Genomic DNA, 23,323 nt, shown 5'->3' on the forward strand with positions numbered 1-23,323 from the left:
TGGTAATAGAATTGCAATCGATCTTTATACTGTGGATTCATTTATATTAGTGGATACCAATTTACATTCATTGATGAAAAATTGTATTTTTTGTGAATATCTAATTTCTTAGTTTAGCTAAATTCTGCATACAAGCAGATAGAAAATTTGTACTTGTAATTGAACATTAAAGAAAGTGGATTACCTTTACCAAAAAAATACACACAAATTGTTGTACATTTTGTACCTTTAAAAAAAATGAATCTACAATTAGACTTTTAAAGTTTTGAATACCTTAAAAGAAATTAAAATGCAGCTAGTCCTTTAGATTACAATCAACACTTTCATGAAAATGGAATTCCATTTGAAAGAAACAAGGAATAATCCTTTTGTACAGTCAATATATCCATTAAAACAATCATTTTGATTTCAAAAAGGTATGACTGATATTGCCAGACAGACAGTAGAATTCCTTTATGAAGAAAACGGGGGAATCCCTCGTGACCTTCATCTTCCCACTACAGAAGATATAAAGGAGGACCTAGCTAAGTTTACAATAGAGAGGGTCAGAAAAGGGACAGTTGTCGTGGTCAGAAATACAGCAGAGACCAGTACAGCAGGGACCACCATGCTGCCTATGTTTGCTGTTAGGAGTATGCTGAGGACATTTGGTCTTACAGGGACTGTCTTGGATGTTGATAATGTGAGTAGTTGTGACATTAAAAGGTGTATGGCTATACACCTCATCGCTATTTGTCCGCCATTTCTGAATACCACACAGGTTCCCGAAAAATGTTGATGTCATAAAACAAAATATCTAAAGCCACAATCGAAAAGTGATTGTTGTATGCATCAAAAGTTCAAGCGGTGGAGTCAGCTGGTATTATCGATAAGGTGTATTCTTTTCATGTTATTTTTGGTCACATAAATTGATACTTTGTCAGCCTTTAAATATTTGTTTTAAGTATTTCTGATGAAGTTAAATCCAAACTTACATAGTGAGGTATAAATATATTTGTAAGATGAAATACATAGCAAAAGTTAGAAGAGAAAATTGAAAGGAGGGGCATTTTGTGAAATACAACTATGTTTGATCAAATGGTTCCTGTTAAGGAAGACAAACAATCCTTTTGTTACCATCTTATATGTTACTAGTGAATTAATGCTGAATATTTATTTAATGTATATTTATTATTTTGTAGTCGAATGAATTGGTACAAGTAGAAACCTACCTTCGTAGTGAAGGAGTACTGATACGATTCTGGTACCCTATAGACATGTTAGAGAGACCAGGTCAAGGTTTGAGGAAATCTTCAATTACAGGAGGGCAGATACTGGATACTTCAAACATATACATCCATAGGTAGGTTAAAAAGCCAGCTGTCTAATTAAGAAATAATTCAGGGGGGCTTGTATATATTGTGATTTTACCACGGGTTGGCCCTTTATGACAAATACTTTACCCTGAGCAATAGCAAGGTGTTAAATATCAACATAAAGGGACAAGCCTTGGTAAAATCACGATATATTCAAGCCCCCATGAATTATTTCGATTCTAATAGGACATATACATCAATTCTTCTGGATCAATGTTCTCTAGGTGGAGGCAAATTTTTGCCTTTCCCATAAATAAACTAACTATTAAATTGACTTAAAAGAACAGAGCGAACTGAATTTGTGACACGCTTAAACTATTAAGGAGTTTAGATAGTGTTGGATGAATTTAAATGATAATTTACTTAAATGTCCTGTATGTTTAAACAATGGCTTATACCACATTTTAGCATCTTTTGTTTACATTTCCTTGTTGGAACAGCCTAGAAAATATATTCATATTTTACCACGGGTGTGTACTCAAAGCCTTTGATGGACGTCTTGTTAGAATAAGAGTCAATCATCTGAGCTGAGGGAGATGGAATCTTAATTTCTTATTAATTTCTTAATTTATCAATGCCAATGAGACAGCAACCCAACAAAATTTTCAAAGACATCTAGAGGTTACCAATAGCCAAAGGTCATCCACATTGCTTTGAAAAGAAATGATTTAATATAATTATTTTTATGGATATGCTTTTTATGCCCCACCTACAACAGTAGAGGGGCATTATGTTTTCTGGTCTGTGCATCCTTCCGTCTGTTCGTCTGTCTGTTCGTTTGTTTGTCTGTCCGTTCGTTCATCCCATTTATCTCTGTTAACATGTTTGCTCATACATTTCTAATGCTTGCTTGAAAAAAAAAAAATTATCTAAATATCTGTGATTGATGAAAGGATATGATGCTAGGGAGGTAGACATTATTTGTGATAAAGCTGCTATTTCATAACATCGACAGTGGTTTGATTTTCTAATATATGTGTAAATATTTGGCCATTGAATTCAAATGTATTTCTTATTACAGAGAGATACTTGATGTGAGAAAGTATCTTCATTTCTTATGTTTGTTTTAATATTTTGACATACATCCAAAACTTATTGCTTGTAACAGAGAGATACATAGAGATGAGAAAGTAGTTTTATTTTTGATGTTTGTATTTATAATACATTCACATTAGATTTAAATTTATTGTTTTTTTCAGAGAGCGTTTGTGTAATAATATTTTCACATTTAATTCCAACTACTTGTTTATTAAAGGGAGTTACTTAGATGTGAAGGGATATTATCTAGGATGTACTGTAGAACTGCTCTATTAAAACTCATTGACCATTGTAACTCACCAGCAATGGAGATATACTCATGCTCTGCCAGTCTGGGGTCAGGAATGGCTGCCAGTGCTGCCCTCTTGCAGCAGTTAGACATAGAAAACCTCCAGCTGTTGTCAGAGGAACTACTATGTCCTCCTCAACCTCATGGAACAGTACAGAATGCCTCTCTGATCACATCCTCCTCATTAGAACATTGTCTGGCCATTAGTTCTTGTTCTCTGACAAAGTTATTGTACAGTGATGAAGACAAGTTAAAAAGGGAGCTTTCTGTGGCCATTGCCAGAGCAGCCAATCAGGGAGAAGATTACTTGATTGAGCTAACCAATCAGATTTGTATTTGTTTGCAGGTTGGTATATGCCTTTTGTTTCTAATAGAGTAATTGGAAAATGACGCGTCAGCGGCATTCTTCCATTACTATTGACCAGAACAACAGGAAGTCGATTATTGCCTCTGCCTACCGCACTTGGTTTCATATTTACTATTTTACAAACTAACTGGTATCTGCTTGTATTCCTCTACACTTGAACAAAGTGTGTTAGTCGGACAGGAACCAGTTTACATACTTTATTTTATTTAGTACAACAAAAATGTTGACCTGTCCATAGGAAGTCTTGTATAGTCCGCGCTTTTATTCTCAACAATTGGACCTTCCAGTGGGGATGCGCACTAAATAGTACAATTAGCAAGAAATAAGAGAACAAGTTCAATATTCGCGGCGAGGTTGTTTGTTTACATTCCGCCATCTTTGTTATTGATATTGTAGAGGGCGCTCTCATGATTTTTCAAACTAATTATTTTAACTCGTCCATATTAATAAGTTATTTCTATTTATTAAATATCAAATTAAAAGTGATAAATATAAAAACTAAACCTTTCATTACAAATTTCTCCTTTCTGTTCAATGCATTTAGAATTTGTAAACTACAAAACGTAATCGGTTATTGTTCATTCCGTTTTGATGTTTCATACCGACTTAAAATTGGTTTGTATAAGCTTAGACCCTTCAAACATTAATGTGATAGGTATATTAAAGACTGTTTTACAAAAGGATGGAACTTTTTTATTTTCAAAATCGTATTATAGTGATATCTGTCATGTAAGGATTTCGACTTTCACCGGTTAATTTCTTCTTTTACACGTGCGTTTTAAACTTCCTTTCAAAACATCGCAAAGTTTCAAAATTGTTTTTTAAGTGAATTTAACTTATTTCAACAATCATGAAGCGTTCTAGAATCATTTTAAAACAGTTTCTACTTCTGTTTGATGATCGAAAACAGGGTTTCTCAAGAAAATACCGCAAACGATCGCAGAGGATTTGAAATGTTTAACTCAAATCGGCACCTGGTTAAATCGGCATATAGTCAAATCGGCACCTATTTGAAGTCAATTTGGCATCCAATAATATTTGTTTTGATATTTTCTATTCAATCAACTTATAACTTTTACAAAGTACATAGTTAATTAGTTGTTGTGTATAAAGGTAAACAACGAAGCCCTTACCCAAGCTGTTACTTAACAATGAAACAATTAGAAAAATAAAATGGAAAACTATGAGTCCCTTTCAATAAATCTAACTTTCATGCCAAATAATAGCTAATTTTAGGTGGTTTTTTTCAGGAAAGTTTAAACAACATCAAACGAACAATCCTGTAAAATGCTCAACTGGTTAAAAAATGCATAAAAAATGAATATTCAATACCTTTAATTCCTAAATATACCTCATATATATAATTAAAAATACATGTTCCAGACCATGAGTATTTTGACTGTACGTTCTGGACGGTATACGTATACTCGTACAGTCTGACAATACTCGTATGGTCGGACCGTATGAGTAAACATGTATGGTCCAGTACTAGCTAACCATTTATCACAATCTTTATTTTTTATTTTTTATAAATTTTTATCATTACAATTACTTTTAGATGGATCAAATGAATAATTGAACAATTGAATTTAAATTTTTGTTTAATTGAATATCTGAATCCTATTTTGGTACTCTCTCCCATGGTGACTCTTACTACCACAATTAATGATAAATTATTTACATTTATATGTTTGCAGTTCATTCATGTTCCTTTGCATTTGCATTATTTTATAAAGTTTCTAATATTCTAAAATTGTAGTTCCACATCATGTTAACTTCCGATAATGTAAATTTCTATGATCATAATTCAATCAATGTATTACTGATCGACAAGCTAAATACAAGATATTAACATGATGAACAGATATAATAAGCGTGAATTTTTGTATTAGTTAAAAAATTACGTTTTTATTCCAATTACTATTGGAACTTTTACATATTAATTTGAGAGTTTAGTTATGTTGAGCTGTAAATGAACTTTACATGCATTTGTAACTTATAAACTTAAGCAACTTCTTAATGATATTAATCATATTATTTTGAAAAAGTACGCATACGGTCCAGACCGCATGCATACGGTCCAGACCGCACGTGTACGGTCCAAATACTCTTACGGTCTGGAACATACACATTTAGTGGAGAAAAATAAATATATACAAAATGTACATGAACCCCCAAAAATGTGAAAGTAAATATTTTCAGACAATCCTTTCCTTAGGTACTTAACTCTTTTTGCTTAAATACTAAAAACAAATCTGGCAAGCCCTTTCTTATTTTTACTCTTTTTGCTTAAAATACTGTTAAAAAAATATATTTAACATGGGTGACAAATTGACTATATAGGGTGTCGATTTGACCAGGTGCCGGTGTCATATGGTATTTTGAACCCCATGGTAAAATGACCCCGGGGTCAAAATACCGCTATGGTAAATTGAACCCCCCCATGGTAAATTGAACCCCCCTGTTTTTTTCATTCTAGATGATTAATAAAACATTTAACATTATATAAAAGCTAATCAAATATTAAAAATCATTAATACAAAAAGGGGAGGTCAATTTTCAATGATTGGTTAAAAGAAAAATATTTGCTTGGTATAATCGCTCTGAAGTCTTAACCAACAAAAATTCATTCAAAAAACTTCTTATAGCATTAAAACCAAACAATGTAGCTTGGACACTTTAATTCTTTGAAATTAAAAAATTTTATATAGAATGGTAGACTTTTAAATTTTAATTCTCCATGGTAAAAAAGGGGGAGGGGGTCAAATTACCATGGCTCAGTTAATCTAAAAAGTAAAATTTTCAAAACATCTTTTCAAGCTAATAAAATAAATACGGTGTACATACTACTTATTGGAGTATAATAAATATCTAAAGGAGTTACAGTAGCAAGATATTTTAACATGAAAGGTCTTTAGATGTATAGTAGGGGGTTCAATATACCATGGTACAATAACATGGCTAAGTAAAATTTTCAAAATATCTTTTCCAGCATGTTAAATACATACAAACTACTTATTGGGGTATTAAAACTATATTAAGGAGTTAGAATAGCTTGGGTTTTTGAAATTCAAGGTCTATAGTAGGGGGTTCAATATACAATGGTAAGGGGGAGGGGTGAGGTCAAAATACCACAAAAATATTTTTTCTATAAAATATCTTCCAGCATGTTAAATGCATCTACTTATTGAAGTATTTTTACTATGTTAAGGAGTTAGAATAGCTTGAATTTTTGAAAATCAAGGTCTATAGAAGGGGTTCAATATACTGCAGGGGGGTCAAAATACCATGAAAATATTTTTTTCTTCAAAATATTTTTTCCAGGATGTTAAATGCATACATACTACTTATTGAAGTATTATTACTATGTTAAGGAGTTAGAATAGCTAGAATTTTTGAAATTTAAGGTCTATGGTAGGGGGTTCAATATACCACAGGGGGGTCAAAATACCATGGAAATTATTTTTTTTCCAAATATCTTTTCCAGCATTTTAAATACATATAAACTACTTATTGGAGTATTATTACTATGTTAAGGAGTCAGAATAGCAAGAATTTTTGAAATTTTTAAGGTATATGGTAGGGGGTTCAATATACCGCAGGGGGGTCAAAATACCATGGAAATTATTTTTTTTCCTAATATCTTTTCCAGCATTTTAAATACATATAAACTACTTGTTGGAGTATTATTACTTTGTTAAGGAGTTAGAATAGCTAGAATTTTTTAAATTTAAGGTCTATAGTAGGGGTTCAATATACCGCAAGGGGGTCAAAATACCATGGAAATTATTATTTTTCAAAATATTTTTTCCAGGATGCTAAATGCATACAAACTACTTATTGAAGTATTATTACTATATTAAGGTGTTAGAATAGCAAGAATTTTTGAAATTTGAGGTCTATGGTAGGGGGTTCAATATACCGCAGGGGGTCAAAATACCATGGAAATTATTTTTTTTCAAAATATTTTTTCCAGGATGTTTAATGCATACAAACTCCCAATTGAAGTATTATTACTATGTTAAGGAGTTAGAATAGCTAGAATTTTTGAAATTTAAGGTCTATAGTAGGGGGTTCATTATACCACAGGGGGGTCAAAATACTATGAAAATATTCTTTTCTTCAAAATATTTTTTCCAGGATGTTAAATGCATACAAACTACTTATTGAAGTATTATAACTATGTTAAGGAGTTAGAATAGCTAGAATTTTTGAAATTTAAGGTCTATAGTAGGGGGTTCAATATACCGCAGGGGGGTCAAAATACCATAGAAATTATTTTTTTCCCCAATATCTTTTCCAGCATGTTAAATACATACAAACTACTTGTTGGAGTATTATAACTATGTTAAGGAGTTATCATAGCTAGATTTTTTTGAAATTTCAGGTCTATGGTAGGGGGTTCAATATTTTGACTACTTATATAGACCTTAAATTTCAAAAATTCTTGCTATTCAAACTCCTTAACATAGATATAATACTCCAATAAGTAGTTTGTATGCATTTAACATCCTGGGAAAAATATTTTGAAAAAAATTAATTTCAATGGTATTTTGACCCTCCTGCGGTATATTGAACCCCCTACCATATACCTTAAATTTCAAAATTCTTGCAATTCAAACTCCTTAACATAGTAATAATACTCCAATAAGTAGTTTATATGTATTTAAAATGCTGGAAAAGATATTAGGAAAAAAAAATACTTTCCATGGTATTTTGACCCCCCTGCGGTATATTGAACCCCCTACCATAGACCTTAAATTTCAAAAATTCTTGCTATTCAAACTCCTCAACATAGTAATAATACTCCAATAAGTAGTTTGTATGTATTTAATATGCTGGAAAAGATATTTGGAAAAAAAATAATTTCCATGGTATTTTGACCCCCCTGCGGTATATTGAACCCCCTACCATAGACCTTCAATTTCAAAAATTATAGCTTATATAACTCCTAAACATAGTTATAATATTCCAATAAGTACTTTGTATGTATTAAACATGCTGGAAAAGATATTTTTAAAATTTTACTTGACCATGGTATTTTGACCCCCCTGCAGTATATTGAACCCCCTACCATAGACCTTCAATTTCATAAATTCTAGCTATTATAACTCCTTAACATAGTTATAATATTGCAATATGTTCTTTGTATGCATTTAACATGATGGAAAAGTTATTTTGAAAAATTTACTCAGCCATGGTATTTTGACCCCCCTGCGGTATATTGAACCCCCTACCCTAGACCTTCAATTTCAAAAATTCTAGTTATTATAACTCCTTAACATAGTTATAATATTGCAATATGTTCTTTGTATGCATTTAACATGATGGAAAAATTATTTTGAAAAATTTACTTAGCCATGGTATTTTGACCCCCCTGTGATATATTGAACCCCCTACTATAGACCTTGAATTTCAAATATTCAAGCTATTTGAACTCGTTAACCTAGTTATAACATTCCAATTAGTTGTTTGTATGTATTTAATATGCTGAAAAAGATATTTTGAAAATTTTATTTAGCCTTGGTATTTTGACCCCCCTGCGGTATATTGAACCCCCTACCATAAACTTTCAATTTCAAAAATTATAGCTTATATAACTCCTTAACATAGTTATAATATTCCAATAAGTACTTTGTATGTATTTAACATGCCTGAAAAGATATTTTTAAAATTTTACTTGACCAAGGTATTTTGACCCCCCTGCAGTATATTGAACCCCCTACCATAGACCTTCAATTTCAAAAATTCTAGCTTATATAACTCCTTAAAATAGTTATAATATTCCAATAAGTTCTTTGTATGTATTTAACATGCTGGAAAAGAAAGTTTGAAAATTTTACTCTGCTATGGTATTTTGACCCCCCTGCGGTATATTGAACCCCCTACTATAGACCTTAAATTTAAAAAATTCTAGCTATTCTAACTCCTTTACATAGTAATAATACTTCAATAAGTAGTTCGTATGCATTTAACATTCTGGAAAAAATGTTTTGAAAAATAATAATTTCCATGGTATTTTGACCCCCCTGCGGTATATTGAACCCCTACTATAGACCTTAAATTTCAAAAATTCTAGCTTATATAACTCCTTAACATAGTTATATTACTCCTAAAAGTAGTTTGTATGTATTTAGCATACTGGAAAAGATATTTTGAAAATTTTACTTTGCCATGGTATTTTGACCCCCCTGCGGTATATTTAAGAAATAATTCATGGGGGCTTGTATATATCGTTATTTTACCACGGGTTGGCCCTTTATGACAAATATTTTACCCTGAGCGATAGCGAGGGGTAAAATATCGGCATAAAGGGACAACCCGTGGTAAAATCTAGATATATTCAAGCCCCCATGAATTATTTCGATTCTAATAGGACAAATACGGCATTTTTTGTAGATCGAAGCGCTCTAGGTGGAGGCCATTATTTGCCGTTCCCATTAATTAACGCACTTTTACATTGGTGTAAAAGAACGGAGCAAACAGAATAAGTGACATGCTCAAACTATTCACAAAACTTATTTAGATAGATTTGGATGAATTTTAATGATAACTTTCTTATATGTCTTCTATGTATATAAAAAAATGGGCTTATACCACATTTCAGCATCGTTTGTTAACGTTTCGTTGTTGTGATGATTTTCGGTATCAAAAGCGTGTATTTTCCCGTAAAATGCTTAAATTATAACGTCATCATTCTATGACGTCGTGTACTTCATTCATGAAAAAACATATGACGTGGGTGTACGATCGGAACAGCCAATGCAATATATTCATATTTTACCACGGGTGTGTACTCAAAGCGTTTGAAGGACGTCATGTTAGAATGAACCCCCTACCATAGACTTTAAATTTCAAAAATTCTTGCAATTCTAACTCCTTAACATAGTTATGATACTTCAATAAGTAGTTTGTATGTATTTAAAATGCTGGAAAAAATGTTTTAAAAAAAAATAATTTCCATGGTATTTTGACCCTCCTGTGGTATATTGAACCTCCTACTATAGACCTTAAATTTCAAAAATTCTAGCTATTCTAACTCCTTAACATAGTAATAATACTTTAATAAGTAGTTTGTATGCATACAACATTCTGGAAAAAATGTTTTGAAAAATAATAATTTCCATGGTATTTTAACCCCCCTGCGGTATATTGAACCCCCTACTATAGACCTTAAATTTCAAAAATTCTAGTTATTCAAACTCCCTTAACATAGTTATAATATTCCTGCAAGTAGTTTGTATGCATTTGACATACTGGAAAAGATATTTGGAAAATTTTACTTAGCCATGGTATTTTGACCCCCCTGCGGTATATTGAACCCCCTACCATAGACTTTAAATTTTAAAAATTCTTGCAATTCAAACTCCTTAACATAGTTATAATATTCCTACAATTAGTTTGTATGAATTCAACATACTGGAAAAGATATTTTGAAAACTTTACTTAGCCATGGTATTTTGACCCCCCCTGCTGTATATTGAACCCCCTACCATAGACTTTAAATTTCAAAAATTCTTGGAATTCTAACTCCTTAACATAGTTATAATACTTCAATAAGTAGTTTGTATGTATTTAAAATGCTAGAAAAAATGTTTTGAAAAAAAATAATTTCCATGGTATATTGACCCCCCTGGTGTATATTGAACCCCCTACTATAGACCTTAAATTTCAAAAATTCTAGCTATTCAAACTCCTTAACATAGTTATAATACTCCTACAAGTAGTTTGTATGTATTTAACATACTGGAAAAGATATTTTGAAAATTTTACTTTGCCATGGTATTTTGACCCCCCTGCGGTATATTAAACCCCCTACCATAGACTTTAAATTTTAAAAATTCTTGCAATTCTAACTCCTTAACATAGTTATAATACTTCAATAAGTAGTTTGTATGCATTTAACATCCTGGAAAAAATGTTTTGAAAAAAAATAATTTCCATGGTATATTGACCCCCCTGGGGTATATTGAACCCCCTACTATAGACCTTAAATTTCAAAAATTCTAGCTATTCAAACTCCTTAACATAGTTATAATATTCCTACAAGTAGTTTGTATGAATTTAACATACTGGAAAAGATATTTTGAAAATTTTACTTAGCCATGGTATTTTGACCCCCCTGCGGTATATTGAAACCCCTTCCATAGACCTTAATATTCAAAAATTCTAGCTATTCTAACTCCTTAACTTAGTAATAATACTTCAATAAGTAGTTTGTATGCATTTAACATCCTGGAAAAAATGTTTTGAAAAAAAATAATTTCCAAGGTATATTGACCCCTCTGCGGTATATTGAACCCCCTACTATAGACCTTAAATTTCAAAAATTCTAGCTATTCAAACTCCTTAACATAGTTATAATATTCCTACAAGTAGTTTGTATGTATCTAACATACTGGAAAAGATATTTTGAAAATTTTACTTAGCCATGGTATTTTGACCCCCCCTGCGGTATATTGAACCCCCCAAGTAGTTTGTATGTATTTAACATGCTGGAAAAGATATTTTGAAAATTTTACTTTGCCATGGTATTTTGACCCCCCTGCAGTATATTGAACGCCCTACCAAAAAATTCAAACTATTCTAACTCCTTAACATAGTAATAACACTCATAATAACACTCCAAATTGTATTTTGTATGTATTCAACATGCTGGAAAAGATATTTTGAAAATTTTAATTAGCCATGGTAATTTGACCCCCCTGGGGTATATTGAACCCCCTACTATAGACCTTGAATTTCAAAAATCCAAGCTATTCTAACTCCTTCACATAGTTATAATACTCCAATAAGTAGTTTATATGTATTTGGCATACTGGAAAAGATATTTTGCAAAATTTTATATAGCCATGGTATTTTGACCCCCCTGCAGTATATTGAACCCCCTACTCATAACCTCTAATAAAAAAAAATAATAGCCAATAAATTGTAAATAAGATTATCTGCAATACTATTTCTTAAAAACAGGGGGGTTCAATATACCGCAGGGGGGTTCAAAATACCATATGTGAAAAATGACCCCGGGGTCAAAATACCATGCAGTATAATGACCCCGGGGTCATTTTACCGCATGGTATTTTGACCCCGGGGTCAATTTTTAGGGGGTTCAAAATACCATATGACAGCGGTTTGACTATAATTTTTTTTTAAATTACCTGAGTTTCATTAGACCTTTGTTAACAGTAACAAAAAGATTATTTAAAATTAATTAAAATTTTCTGAGAGAAGGGACTATGTACCAGTGAGAAATATACAAGCCTTTCTACGGTATTTATTTGTACAATTCAGGTAGTCTTGACCTATTCATTCGTCTTAAAAAAAACAGTCACTTCACACACACACATATATACGAATATCAATTATATGCTAACAAGACATGTTGCATTGTTAAATTAATTACGGTATGTGAAAATCAAGACATGCATAATAAATATCCCAATATTAGAGACAGTGGCGTCATTTTTCCTCAGAGCTTTCAGCTCTTTGATTTTTAGTATTATAGAGAGTTTTAAAACTACAAAAACAAATATATTTCATGGTAAATGAGTGTGTACCAAAAAGGAATGGATTGAAAACAAATTAACCTTTAGATACAAAGACCAATCTATCTATCAAAAAATTGAAAACATGTATTGAATGAACAAATAAAAAACTACAGAAAAACTTGACCTTGAAACTTTATTTATCCTTTTTTTTTTAAAAATACAAACACTTTGAAAAAAAGTTTAATATAAAAAAAAACATGGAAAATTCTAAACAGCAAAGTCCATTATCAAAAGCTCAAACACATCAAATGAATGGAAAACAACTGTCATATTCCTGAATTGGTACAGGCATTTTCTCATGAAGAAATGGTAGATTGAACCTGGTATTAAACCTCTCACTTGTATGACATTTATAGCAATAAAATTGCTAAGAAATTGACTTATTTCACCAAGTTATTAGCTAGATTTCATGTATTTTGCATTTGCAGATTGCACCAGAAATGTTCCCATATGAAGAGTTCCCAGTAACAGAGGTGAAGGTCAACACAGATGTACATTTCCCAGGGGCCTCATGTTTGGTTGTGTCTTGTAAAACTGATCCTAAAGTAGCAAAGAAAGAGTGAGTAATGTCTAATGATAAAATGTGATGAGGGGAAACTATAGATGAGAAATATTAACTGATCTGAAAAAAACAAGTCAACCAAAACGTCAACTAGGAGTCACAGTTTAGTCTGCATTGATGAGCAGAACCCTTATTATGTTTGTCCCTCCAAGTCCATAATTAATTGTCAAATAGACACAAACAGTCAATTACTTAGTCACTGACACATTACAAAATCATTGACACATGAGGTTTTAAAGAAAGTAGTTGTACATAGACAGTTCATTTTTATAAGACTAACTTGACCTTAAAAAATATATATGTTGATGATGGCTTTAAGCTGATACTTTTTACTGACCACCAAAAAAATGAAAAAAAAAAAATTAAAAATAGAACAGAAGGTAACAGACCTTATTTACTGCAATCATGTTGTTTTTTTCGTTAAGTTTTTTTTTTTTACAAAATAAGCAATTGAAAGAGAAGAAAAGTAAATATAATCAGCTCAACCACAAAAAAATTTTGATAGTTTATGCTAGTTTAAAATATTCTGTAGTTTAAATAAAGTTACAGAATGTCCATTGATATATTTTTCTTTAAAGAAGTTTATACAACAGTAAATTGTTATAAATAATGTAAACCCACTTTTCTTTTTTAGCACATCACTCTACAAATCTCCATGGGCAAAAGTTCTATCGTACACTGGTAACCATGTAAGGAAGACAGGACAACCTACCAAACTGGATTGTGTTAGTTATCCAAGGGATACCAGCTCAACCAGTAACCAGAATGAACAATATACACCTGCTATTATACCCTGTGATAGGGTCCATGTTAAACTGGGTGTGTCCCCACCCCCAGGGGTCATGTTGACAATACATGCTTTATATCCACAGTTCTTACTGGCTGTGGCATACATAGAAACTTTAATAGAAGAAAAGTATGGTTGTGGCACACAAAGTTGTGGCATGCGAGGACATGCTGGTACGCCATCTAGCTTGATAAGTAAGGATAACCACCAGAGTTTATGGAATGTGGATAACATCAAGATTACACCAGGGGTATTTAAACACATGATTGAACTCCTGTGTAGATATTTATGGAAGTGTAGTATTCCATCTCTCATTAAGGAGTATATGTTCCACCTTTTAGCACAATCCTTGAGAATTCTGAATTACAGCGAGGGATGTAACGGGTCAGTACTCCTGGCTCTGCAACCCCATTTGAATCTTAACACTGGTTTACTTGTACAACTACAAATGGAGCTCAGGAAATTATATGAAGAGGAAACCAAGGGGTGGGAGTCTATGTCAACAGCAAGTGGTGTGGGTATGGGTATTGGGGTGTGTGATAAAGGACGATTCTCTACATACTTTCATTCATTGTTAGAAGTGGTTTTGGCTACTGCTGAAACAAGATATGATGAGAGATCAAAGACTTTCATTGGGCTATTGATGTCTGCAGGTGCGTTCGGTTCCTCAGCTTCAGGATCTTCTCATACTTTAGGAAGTCCTACTTCATCAGCCAAGAAGAAAAAGGTCAAGGCTAAACGCGATAAAGAAAGGGGAGGAGCTGTACCTAAACGTACTCCTGTGTCCAGTCCTCGTGTGAGTGAGAGTGATGTGTCTCACTCTGCATCAGCCAGCACATCAGCTACATCCACATCATCATTTTCATCGCTACCTACATCAGAAAACTCATCATCATCTTCATCACTACCAACCGCTGAATCTAGTAAGACATCACTTACTGGTACTAAATCAGAAGATTTATTATGGTTTCAGAGAACTTTGACCGTGTCTCAGATTATTCGTCATTTGGCATTCCGAGAGAAACAGAGTGAAAGTTTCTTACACACAGCCATTCTGGATGCTGCACACGTTCTTCAAGTACCATCAGCATACAATAGAGTATTAGTTATCACAGGAATACCAGATAAGATATCCAAAGACAATGTACATTCAGCTGTTCAGAAAGCATGTCAGTCAAATGGGGGAATTGACAGGAACGATATTTTCATTCCCGTTCAAACTGTAAGTCCAAAGGTCAGAGCTGTAGAAAAGACAGAAACTCAAGGTCAAGTTGAAAGTGAAAATGTGTCAGAGCAGACGACAGAGGCAGCAGGTGTTGTCAAGGCAACAGAAGAAGTACCTGCTCCAAAAAGGATGGAGGCAGTCATTAAAGGTACAGCAGTAATAAATATCAATTCTAAGTCTAAAGTGGAAAATATTAAAAAGTCACTAGTAAAAAGTTTCTCATTCGGTCATGATGAGCTGGTTGATGTTCCTGAAGAAATGATGACTATATCCACTGTCAATGCTATGTTAGTTACCGCTGAGCCTCAAGCTAATGGCACGTTGGAGGAATATCTTCAGTATAAATTTTTTAACGGTTCTAATCTTGAGGAAATAACTGAGCCTGGTACACTGGCTCTCATTGAAATATTCCATAGTTGTTTTATCATGGATCAGAGGCACTGTAGTGATGATTTCCGTCAAGATTCAGGATTTATATGTCTCAGTAAAGATCTTATTCTTCAACATGTACAGGAAAATATGTTGTTCTGTTTCTTCAACAATATTAAACCTCCAAAGAAGTCCCTACAAGAACAGGTCACACAGGTGTTAAGGAAGTATGGCATGCTGAAATCACCTGACAAAGAAGGGTAAGTTTCATTTTACACACAAAAGTGTACCAAAAGTACTTAAAGATCTGATGTGTCAAATTAGTATTTATTAGAACTAAAGATGCTGATAACTGATTTGTGTATCAACATCTACAACTAGAAAATTTAAAAACCTTGATATTTGTAAATAAAAAACCTGTTCCATCAAACATTGATCTTACATAGATATATCTCAAGCTATATTGTGTTATGGAAAAACTTAGAAATATTGCAGTGCATTATTGAAAACTAATCCATCAGGATAAATTCCTCTAAATTATTTGGAGAAAACACATGGTAATTATAAAAAGGATGTTTGAATCAACATCTACAACTAGAAAATTTAGAAACCTTGATATTTGTAAATAAAAAACCTGTTCCATCAAACATTGATCCAATTGAAAATCCTGTTAATTCAGAATTTTTGGGTAATGTTTAGATTTGATTGCAACGCAAAAACAGTGTGTCATTTATCTGCAGCTGTTTTTCTTCAATTGCATTAATTTATTCATTGATTATAAAGCAATTTCAGCAGATATATCAGTGTTAAGTTTTTTTTGTTACTTTACAGATCACCAGGAGACAGAAATGGTAAAGGAAAAGGACCCAGGAGATCTCCAAAATCATCCAAAGAAAAAGTGGTAATGGGTGTCACAGAAAAGTAAGAATTTAAAATACAACACAAAGTTTTGAAAATAAGGTTGATGTGCAAATTGTCTTATTTTTTTTTGGCAAATTTTAAACACTTTATTATCAGACTGAAGCAGCTTAAATAGACTTTGGTGAAGAATTAAAGTCCAAACAACTGTTGCTGTAGGTTTAAAAATTGATGTTCAATTTTCTATGATGTCATGTTTTTCTCATTTTTGTCAAGGTTCAGGCATATAATACAGTAAGATAATTTGAACATCCATCAAGTCTAAATAGAGAAAGATATTCTTTAAATTTAAAATAGAAGAATCCTGTTTGAATAGTTGAAAGCCATTATGGGAGACAGTTTCTTGTGAGGTTAACAATGGGTATCAAATTTGGTACTTAGGTCAACAATATATAAAAAAAAAAATATAAATTTCAGGGACTTCTTATATCAATGGCAAGGACAGGCAAATAATGGCTATCAGTAAAGATTCTACTCTGCCTGTTAACATAATTTCTTGAACTGTGATTAGTGGTAATTGAATATTCTGTTTTCAGACCACCACACCGTGACAAGAAGCTGAAGGGTAAAGACATGCCAGAGAAAACACACAAGGAAGGAGCAGAACAAGGTGCTAAAGCTGGAAAGGTAAAAGGCTGAAACATACAAAAACTAAACAGAGGTTGAATAAATTAATATTTTGATATGGCAAGTTGGTGATTTAGGAGTAGTAGTGTAAAGTTCTGTGGATTATCAATGCAGCATGAGTTACTGTTTATTCATTTATTTTCGTGCATACCCATTTTCTTAGATTGAGAAAAATTTTAATGTATGTGGACATTTCCTTTCGTTCAAATGGCAAAGTCTTCATAGCAACCTACAGAAAATTTGCAGTTCAACTTCACCCACAAAATTCACAAAAATTGAAAAATATCCCACCAATAAAAATGAATCCACAGTATATATTTTATCCTTTTGCATTCATTGAATTTACCAAAAGTTAAAATTGGCTTTCAAAATACTGTATTTAGCATTTTTATTTTTGTAGAGTTGGCCTGTTGAAGAATCAAGGCATTTAACTCTGGAAGGATTCCTACAGTATGTTATAGACCTGGCAAAGCAAGATATACGATCTGTATGGAGGGCTCTCCTAGCCTGTGGATTTGATCTTTTCTTTGAAAGGTTTGGACTCTTTAAAAGTACCAATATGTTGATATGTAACATGATATAACATTAGGAAATAAGTTAACCTGTAGATTTGAACTTAAATCTTCTCCTCAAGTTATAAATGTTTTTGGTAAGAGAGATGAAAATAGAGTTTAAAATTGAGTGTGAATAAAATCATAGCTTTTTCTATATTTACAGTAATTGTATTTTAATGTAAGTGTTCTACACTGCTACTTTTGCATAGGTACTTTTTCTGTACAAAAAATCTGTGGTACTGGAAAATTACTTTTAAAATATGGTACTTTTTTAGTACTTTAAATTTATTGTAATATTTAGGTACCTGTTTTTTACAGTACTTGATTTGTACCTAATATTTGAGGTACACATTTAGTACTACACAATTAAAGTACAAATTGAGTACTTAAAATTTGAAGTACAAATCAAGTACTGTAAAAAACAAGTACTTAAATATTACAATAAATTTGAAGTACTAAAAAAGTACTATATTTTAAAAGTAATTTTCCAGTACTACAGATTTTTTGTACAAAAAAAGTACCTATGCAAAATTAGCAGTGCAGGGCCGTAAATCTCAGTGAAATCCTAAAATAAAATGTTCGCTCCTAGATTAAAATACTTATCTGTGTTACAAACTGGTGCTGAAAAATGTACATTACATGAAAATAAGCATGCAACGCGTGTTTTAAAGTTACACCGGATCAATAAAATCCAAATCATGCACTGCTGGTGAACTGTGACCGAAATGTCAATTTCCTACAATGACAAAAGAAATTACATTGTGCACATTCCATCTCTATAGATGTTGTCTGTTCAACGTCTCCACCTGAAAAGAAATAAAAAGACTGAGTTTTCGTTATTATCAACCCGCGTCACGTGATGTCTCCTCAATCTGGCGCGCGCGCTGGACCTGAAATAAAATAAAAACTTTCCGAACTAAACATGAAACTTCCCCGGAATAATATAGACCCCTTACAGAAACAAACAGACAAACAAACAAACAGACAGACAAACAAACACACACACACACATAACAATCAATCATGTTTCAAAGGGGGGGGCAAGACCGTTTACAATTGCTTTTTAGAAGCAATTGATTTAAATTGTAAAACGACAATTTTAACCATTCTGTTCCGTTTATATAAAAAAAAAATCCCTAGGACCCACCCCCCCTTTTTTTTTACCCCCACTTACAAATGAATGTGTTTGATCAACCAATCAACGTGTTCAACCAACCAACCAACCAATAAATCAATCAATCAATCAGTGCATGTTTCCGTCTCATGTGTTTAATATGGAGTCCACGATCTCATTTGTTTCTTTCTCGCTTGTTTCAAGAAACACTATCAAACGTGTTGTTTAACCAACCAACCAACGTGTTTAATCAACCAATCAACATGTTTAGCCAACCAACCAACCAACCAATCAATCAACCAATCAGTGCATGTTTCCGTCTCATGTGTTTAATATGGAGTCCACGATCTCATTTGTTTCTTTCTCGCTTGTTTCAAGAAACACTTTCCAACGTGTTTAACCAACCAACCAACGTGTTTAATCAACCAATCAATCAATCAATCAACCAATCAGTGCATGTTTCCGTCTCATGTGTTTAATATGGAGTCCACGATCTCATTTGTTTCTTTCTAGCTTGTTTCAAGAAACACTATCAGACGTGTTTAACCAACCAACCAACCAACCAACCAACCAACCAATCAATCAACCAATCGGTGCATGTTTCCGTCTCATGTGTTTAATATGGAGTCCACGATCTCATTAGTTTCTTTCTCGCTTGTTTCGAGAAACACTATCTAACGTGTTTAACCAACCAACCAACGTGTTTAATCAACCAATCAACATGTTTAACCAACCAACCAACCAACCAACCAACCAACCAATCAATCAATCAATCAATAAATCAGTGCATGTTTCCGTCTCGTGTGTTCAATACGGGGTCCAAGATCTCAGTTTTTTCTGGTTGCTTCAAGAGACCCTATCCCAAGTGTTTAAGTAATAAACAAACCAACCAACCAACCAACCAACCAATCAATCAATATGTATGACCGTTTATTTATGACAGTTTCATTAAAACAATATGGAAGGAAAGACCTATGATCAATTATTCAAGAAGAATTGAATTTCAATATTGTTCTTACATCTCTTCTGAAAAAAAAATCCACATCCTTCTTATCAGTTATTCTCTGAAACTACAAGTCTAATCGACCCCAAAATGTGCAGTCAGCAGGGCATACATGTACTAAAGGTTCATAAAACAACGTGGTGCAGATATCTCTCAAGACTTTTCCTAGAGAAAAGAAATGGCAATGCCGTAAAAATCGCTTCCTTACACTGCTACTTTTGCATAGGTACTTTTTCTGTACAAAAAATCTGTGGTACTGGAAAATTACTTTTAAAATATGGTACTTTTTTAGTACTTTAAATTTATTGTAATATTTAGGTACCTGTTTTTTACAGTACTTGATTTGTACCTAATATTTGAGGTACACATTTAGTACTACACAATTAAAGTACAAATTGAGTACTTAAAATTTGAAGTACAAATCAAGTACTGTAAAAAACAAGTACTTAAATATTACAATAAATTTGAAGTACTAAAAAAGTACTATATTTTAAAAGTAATTTTCCAGTACTACAGATTTTTTGTACAGAAAAAGTACCTATGCAAAATTAGCAGTGTAAGTATTCAAACAATCTTAAATAACTAATAATATTTTAAAAAGGTAATGTCTTCCCAAATATATTTGAGAAATTGTGGATGTTTGAATAAAAGGGGGTAACGTTGGCTAAGTGGTCTTGGTAGTTTATCTACATTGATTTCTAGACTATCAACCATTAGGTTGTAAGCTCAAACTCAACTTATGGCAATGTGTTCTTCCTGGTTCTTAATTGACAAAGTTTAAAGTTGCTCAAAACACCAGACGTTTTGGGGATGTTTCTTTTCACATAAAAATTTAAAATTTGATATAGAATGCAATTATATATTTGGTTTCATGAAGGATTGTATAACATATTTTTTACCGGTAATGGTAAAAATCAGAAATTTTATGTGTGCTCACCTGGACAAAAGAAACTTTGTTTGTTAAAATTACTTAACAAGATAATTACCTTTTCTTTACATTTCCACAGGTGTGCATGTCTTGACAATAACCAAGCTTTACAGATGACCACACAGTGGACATTAGAAATGGACTCAGCTTTGGGCCAGTATGTAAACATGTCAGCTAAGAAGTTAGGAGTGGCTCCCTCACGGTTACATCCACATGAGATGAATATACCAGAGGAGATATTAACCAATGAAACTTATGCTTGTTTACAAGGTAGGGATATATTAACTAATGAAACATATGCTTGTTTACAAGGGAGGGAGGTATTAACCAATGAAACTTATGCTTGTTTACAAGGTAGGGAGATATTAACCAATTAAAAATATGCTTGTTTACAAGGTAGGAAGATATTATAAGTAATATACGTAGATATGGATATTTTAACACCCTGAAGTACCCCAGTACACCATTAGGCGTAGCTGAAGGGTGTACAGGGACCTGAAGGGTGTTAAAATATCCATATCTACGGATATGAACGTAGATAACGAATTAATCCCCGGTTTAAGTCCAAATCGGGCAAGTTTTATGGAAATTCAGGTACAACTTGTAACGTGAAAACAACATATTTTTCATTATCTAAAAAACAAGTTTTAGTGAAATTTGGAAACTTTACATATTTTTTACGGGATGTAGGGTACTACCTTTGTCAAATATAAGACGTTTTAAATACGGAGACAGAGAAACTGGATTGAGTCAAATTTGGCACTCAATGTTGTGAGAGTTACGTCATAGATGGTGTGACTTCTACGTGGGTCATTTGCATAGCTAGGTCAGTAGTCCCATTCCTTGAAAATGAGGCAGTTAAGTGATGCATTTAATGAATTGAGTGTAAATTATTGGCATAATAGGACAAAATTGTTAATGAATTAAATATTTAATTACAAACAGCATGGATAATCTACAGAATTCTATATTTCACAAGGTGCAATCATGGAACTAGGGAAAACTTGTGTGAAGTTCCCCGGGATAATTGTTAGCAACGTCCGGGGAAATGGGTTAGCGACACCCGAGATCTATGGGTTTTGTAACGACATGCGTTAACCAATCGAAATCCTAGAAATATACTAAGCAGGGGATAATATTTCATATTAAAACATACTCTTGAGGTGACGTATGAAATGTGTGCATGATTTTGACATCAAGCATTGTCAAGCAGTAGCCAATAAAAAAACCTCCATAAAACAAAAAATGACTATGGCTTTACTATTTATATTTAAACATTACTTCACCTTCTTAACTTTTGGAGATCATCTAAGTTTCTGTGTACTATCTTCAATTGATTTACTTTTTATTCCTACATTATTTAAGATGTTTGCTTTGTCCTGGAGAAGATAATGAAATAAATCTGTATTTTTCAGGTGTTCCTGTTGAGAGTGTCAGATTAAGATTTGCATTTCTACAGTCACTGAACAATACTCTTGAAACTATTTTCTTGCCGATGGTTGACCTACGTCCTGCCAAAACTTACAACAGAAGTACAGCCTCTGCCCTGTCAAAAATCAGAGGACTTATATTTTATGACTCAAAAGTAAACTTTGTTAACCGTATTATGAATGCAACTGCTAAGAGAAAACCAGATCAAGCTGCACCAGAAGTCACACTGGATCCCTTGGAAAATTTATCAGGTAAGAAAGAGTACCAGACTAAGCACCCCTCATTATTACCCTGGATCTTATTGAAAAATTTATATTGTTATAGTTGCTGATTGAAAACATTTATACATCAATTGTTTACAAGGCTTTTCTATTTGAGAGTTTTTACAATTCCACTGAGATAAATATTCACCAGAGACTAATTAAACATTGATGTAAGCACCTTCAACAATGAGCAAACCCATACTACATAGTAAACTCTATAAGGCCCTGACATGACAACAAATCAAATGAGAAAACCAAAAGATGAATGTCAGTTAAAAAGAAACAAAAGAAAAATGTTTTCCATGATTTTTTTTTTTATTTATTACAGGTGATGAGAAAGCTTCTTTAGTTACATGGTATTGTCAGACTTTCAGACAATTATCTAATATACCATCCAAACAGCTGTGTGTACGTCTAGCTAGTGGTGGAGATCCTACCTATTCTTTTAATGTCAGATTAACTGGAGAAGAAGTCCATGGAACAAGTAAGTTTTGTTCCTGCTTAACTGGCCTAACTGTAAATGTAGGAATTAAACATGTTTGAATTGTTGAAGAAAAAAACGTTTGTCTATTTACCCATTATAAACATGCAACCAAATTCTATTATTAATTCATATATTTTAACTCATTTGATTCGTTTGGGGATATTTACATTTTAAACTATTGTTTCGAAGGTACATAGAAAAGGGCGGATAGCAAAAAGCATATTGCATAGTAAAAAGCATTTTGCATAGTAAAAATTATATTGCATAGCAAGAGGCATATTGCACAGTTATTTTTTTAAATTCTAAAAACCGATATACTTTGTGACGTCAAATAATGAATTTCATGATAATTTTCAAAGTTTTATCAAAAATATCTATGATCGATTTTTGAAGACAAAAATCTTCAAATACATAAGATGTAAAACAAAACAAAAAAGAGCAAACAAAAAAATAAATGAAAT

General features: G+C 32.5%; 1 protein-coding gene across 1 annotated transcript in view; it reads left to right on the forward strand.

Moving 5' to 3' along the window:
• The window catches only part of LOC134680988 (probable E3 ubiquitin-protein ligase HECTD4), an 80,331-nt gene that overhangs the window by 51,400 nt on the left and 5,608 nt on the right, over positions 1-23,323 (forward strand). The window contains exons 47-57 of the mRNA XM_063540314.1: positions 417-682; positions 1,182-1,342; positions 2,611-3,028; positions 13,026-13,156; positions 13,794-15,800; positions 16,372-16,461; positions 16,995-17,085; positions 17,486-17,619; positions 20,764-20,954; positions 22,100-22,366; positions 22,707-22,862. Coding sequence (XP_063396384.1) covers positions 417-682; positions 1,182-1,342; positions 2,611-3,028; positions 13,026-13,156; positions 13,794-15,800; positions 16,372-16,461; positions 16,995-17,085; positions 17,486-17,619; positions 20,764-20,954; positions 22,100-22,366; positions 22,707-22,862 — 3,912 coding nt within the window. The remainder of the gene's footprint in view (positions 1-416; positions 683-1,181; positions 1,343-2,610; positions 3,029-13,025; positions 13,157-13,793; positions 15,801-16,371; positions 16,462-16,994; positions 17,086-17,485; positions 17,620-20,763; positions 20,955-22,099; positions 22,367-22,706; positions 22,863-23,323) is intronic.

Source organism: Mytilus trossulus, chromosome 8 (assembly GCF_036588685.1).
Source record: "Mytilus trossulus isolate FHL-02 chromosome 8, PNRI_Mtr1.1.1.hap1, whole genome shotgun sequence".
NCBI lineage: Eukaryota > Metazoa > Mollusca > Bivalvia > Mytilida > Mytilidae > Mytilus > Mytilus trossulus.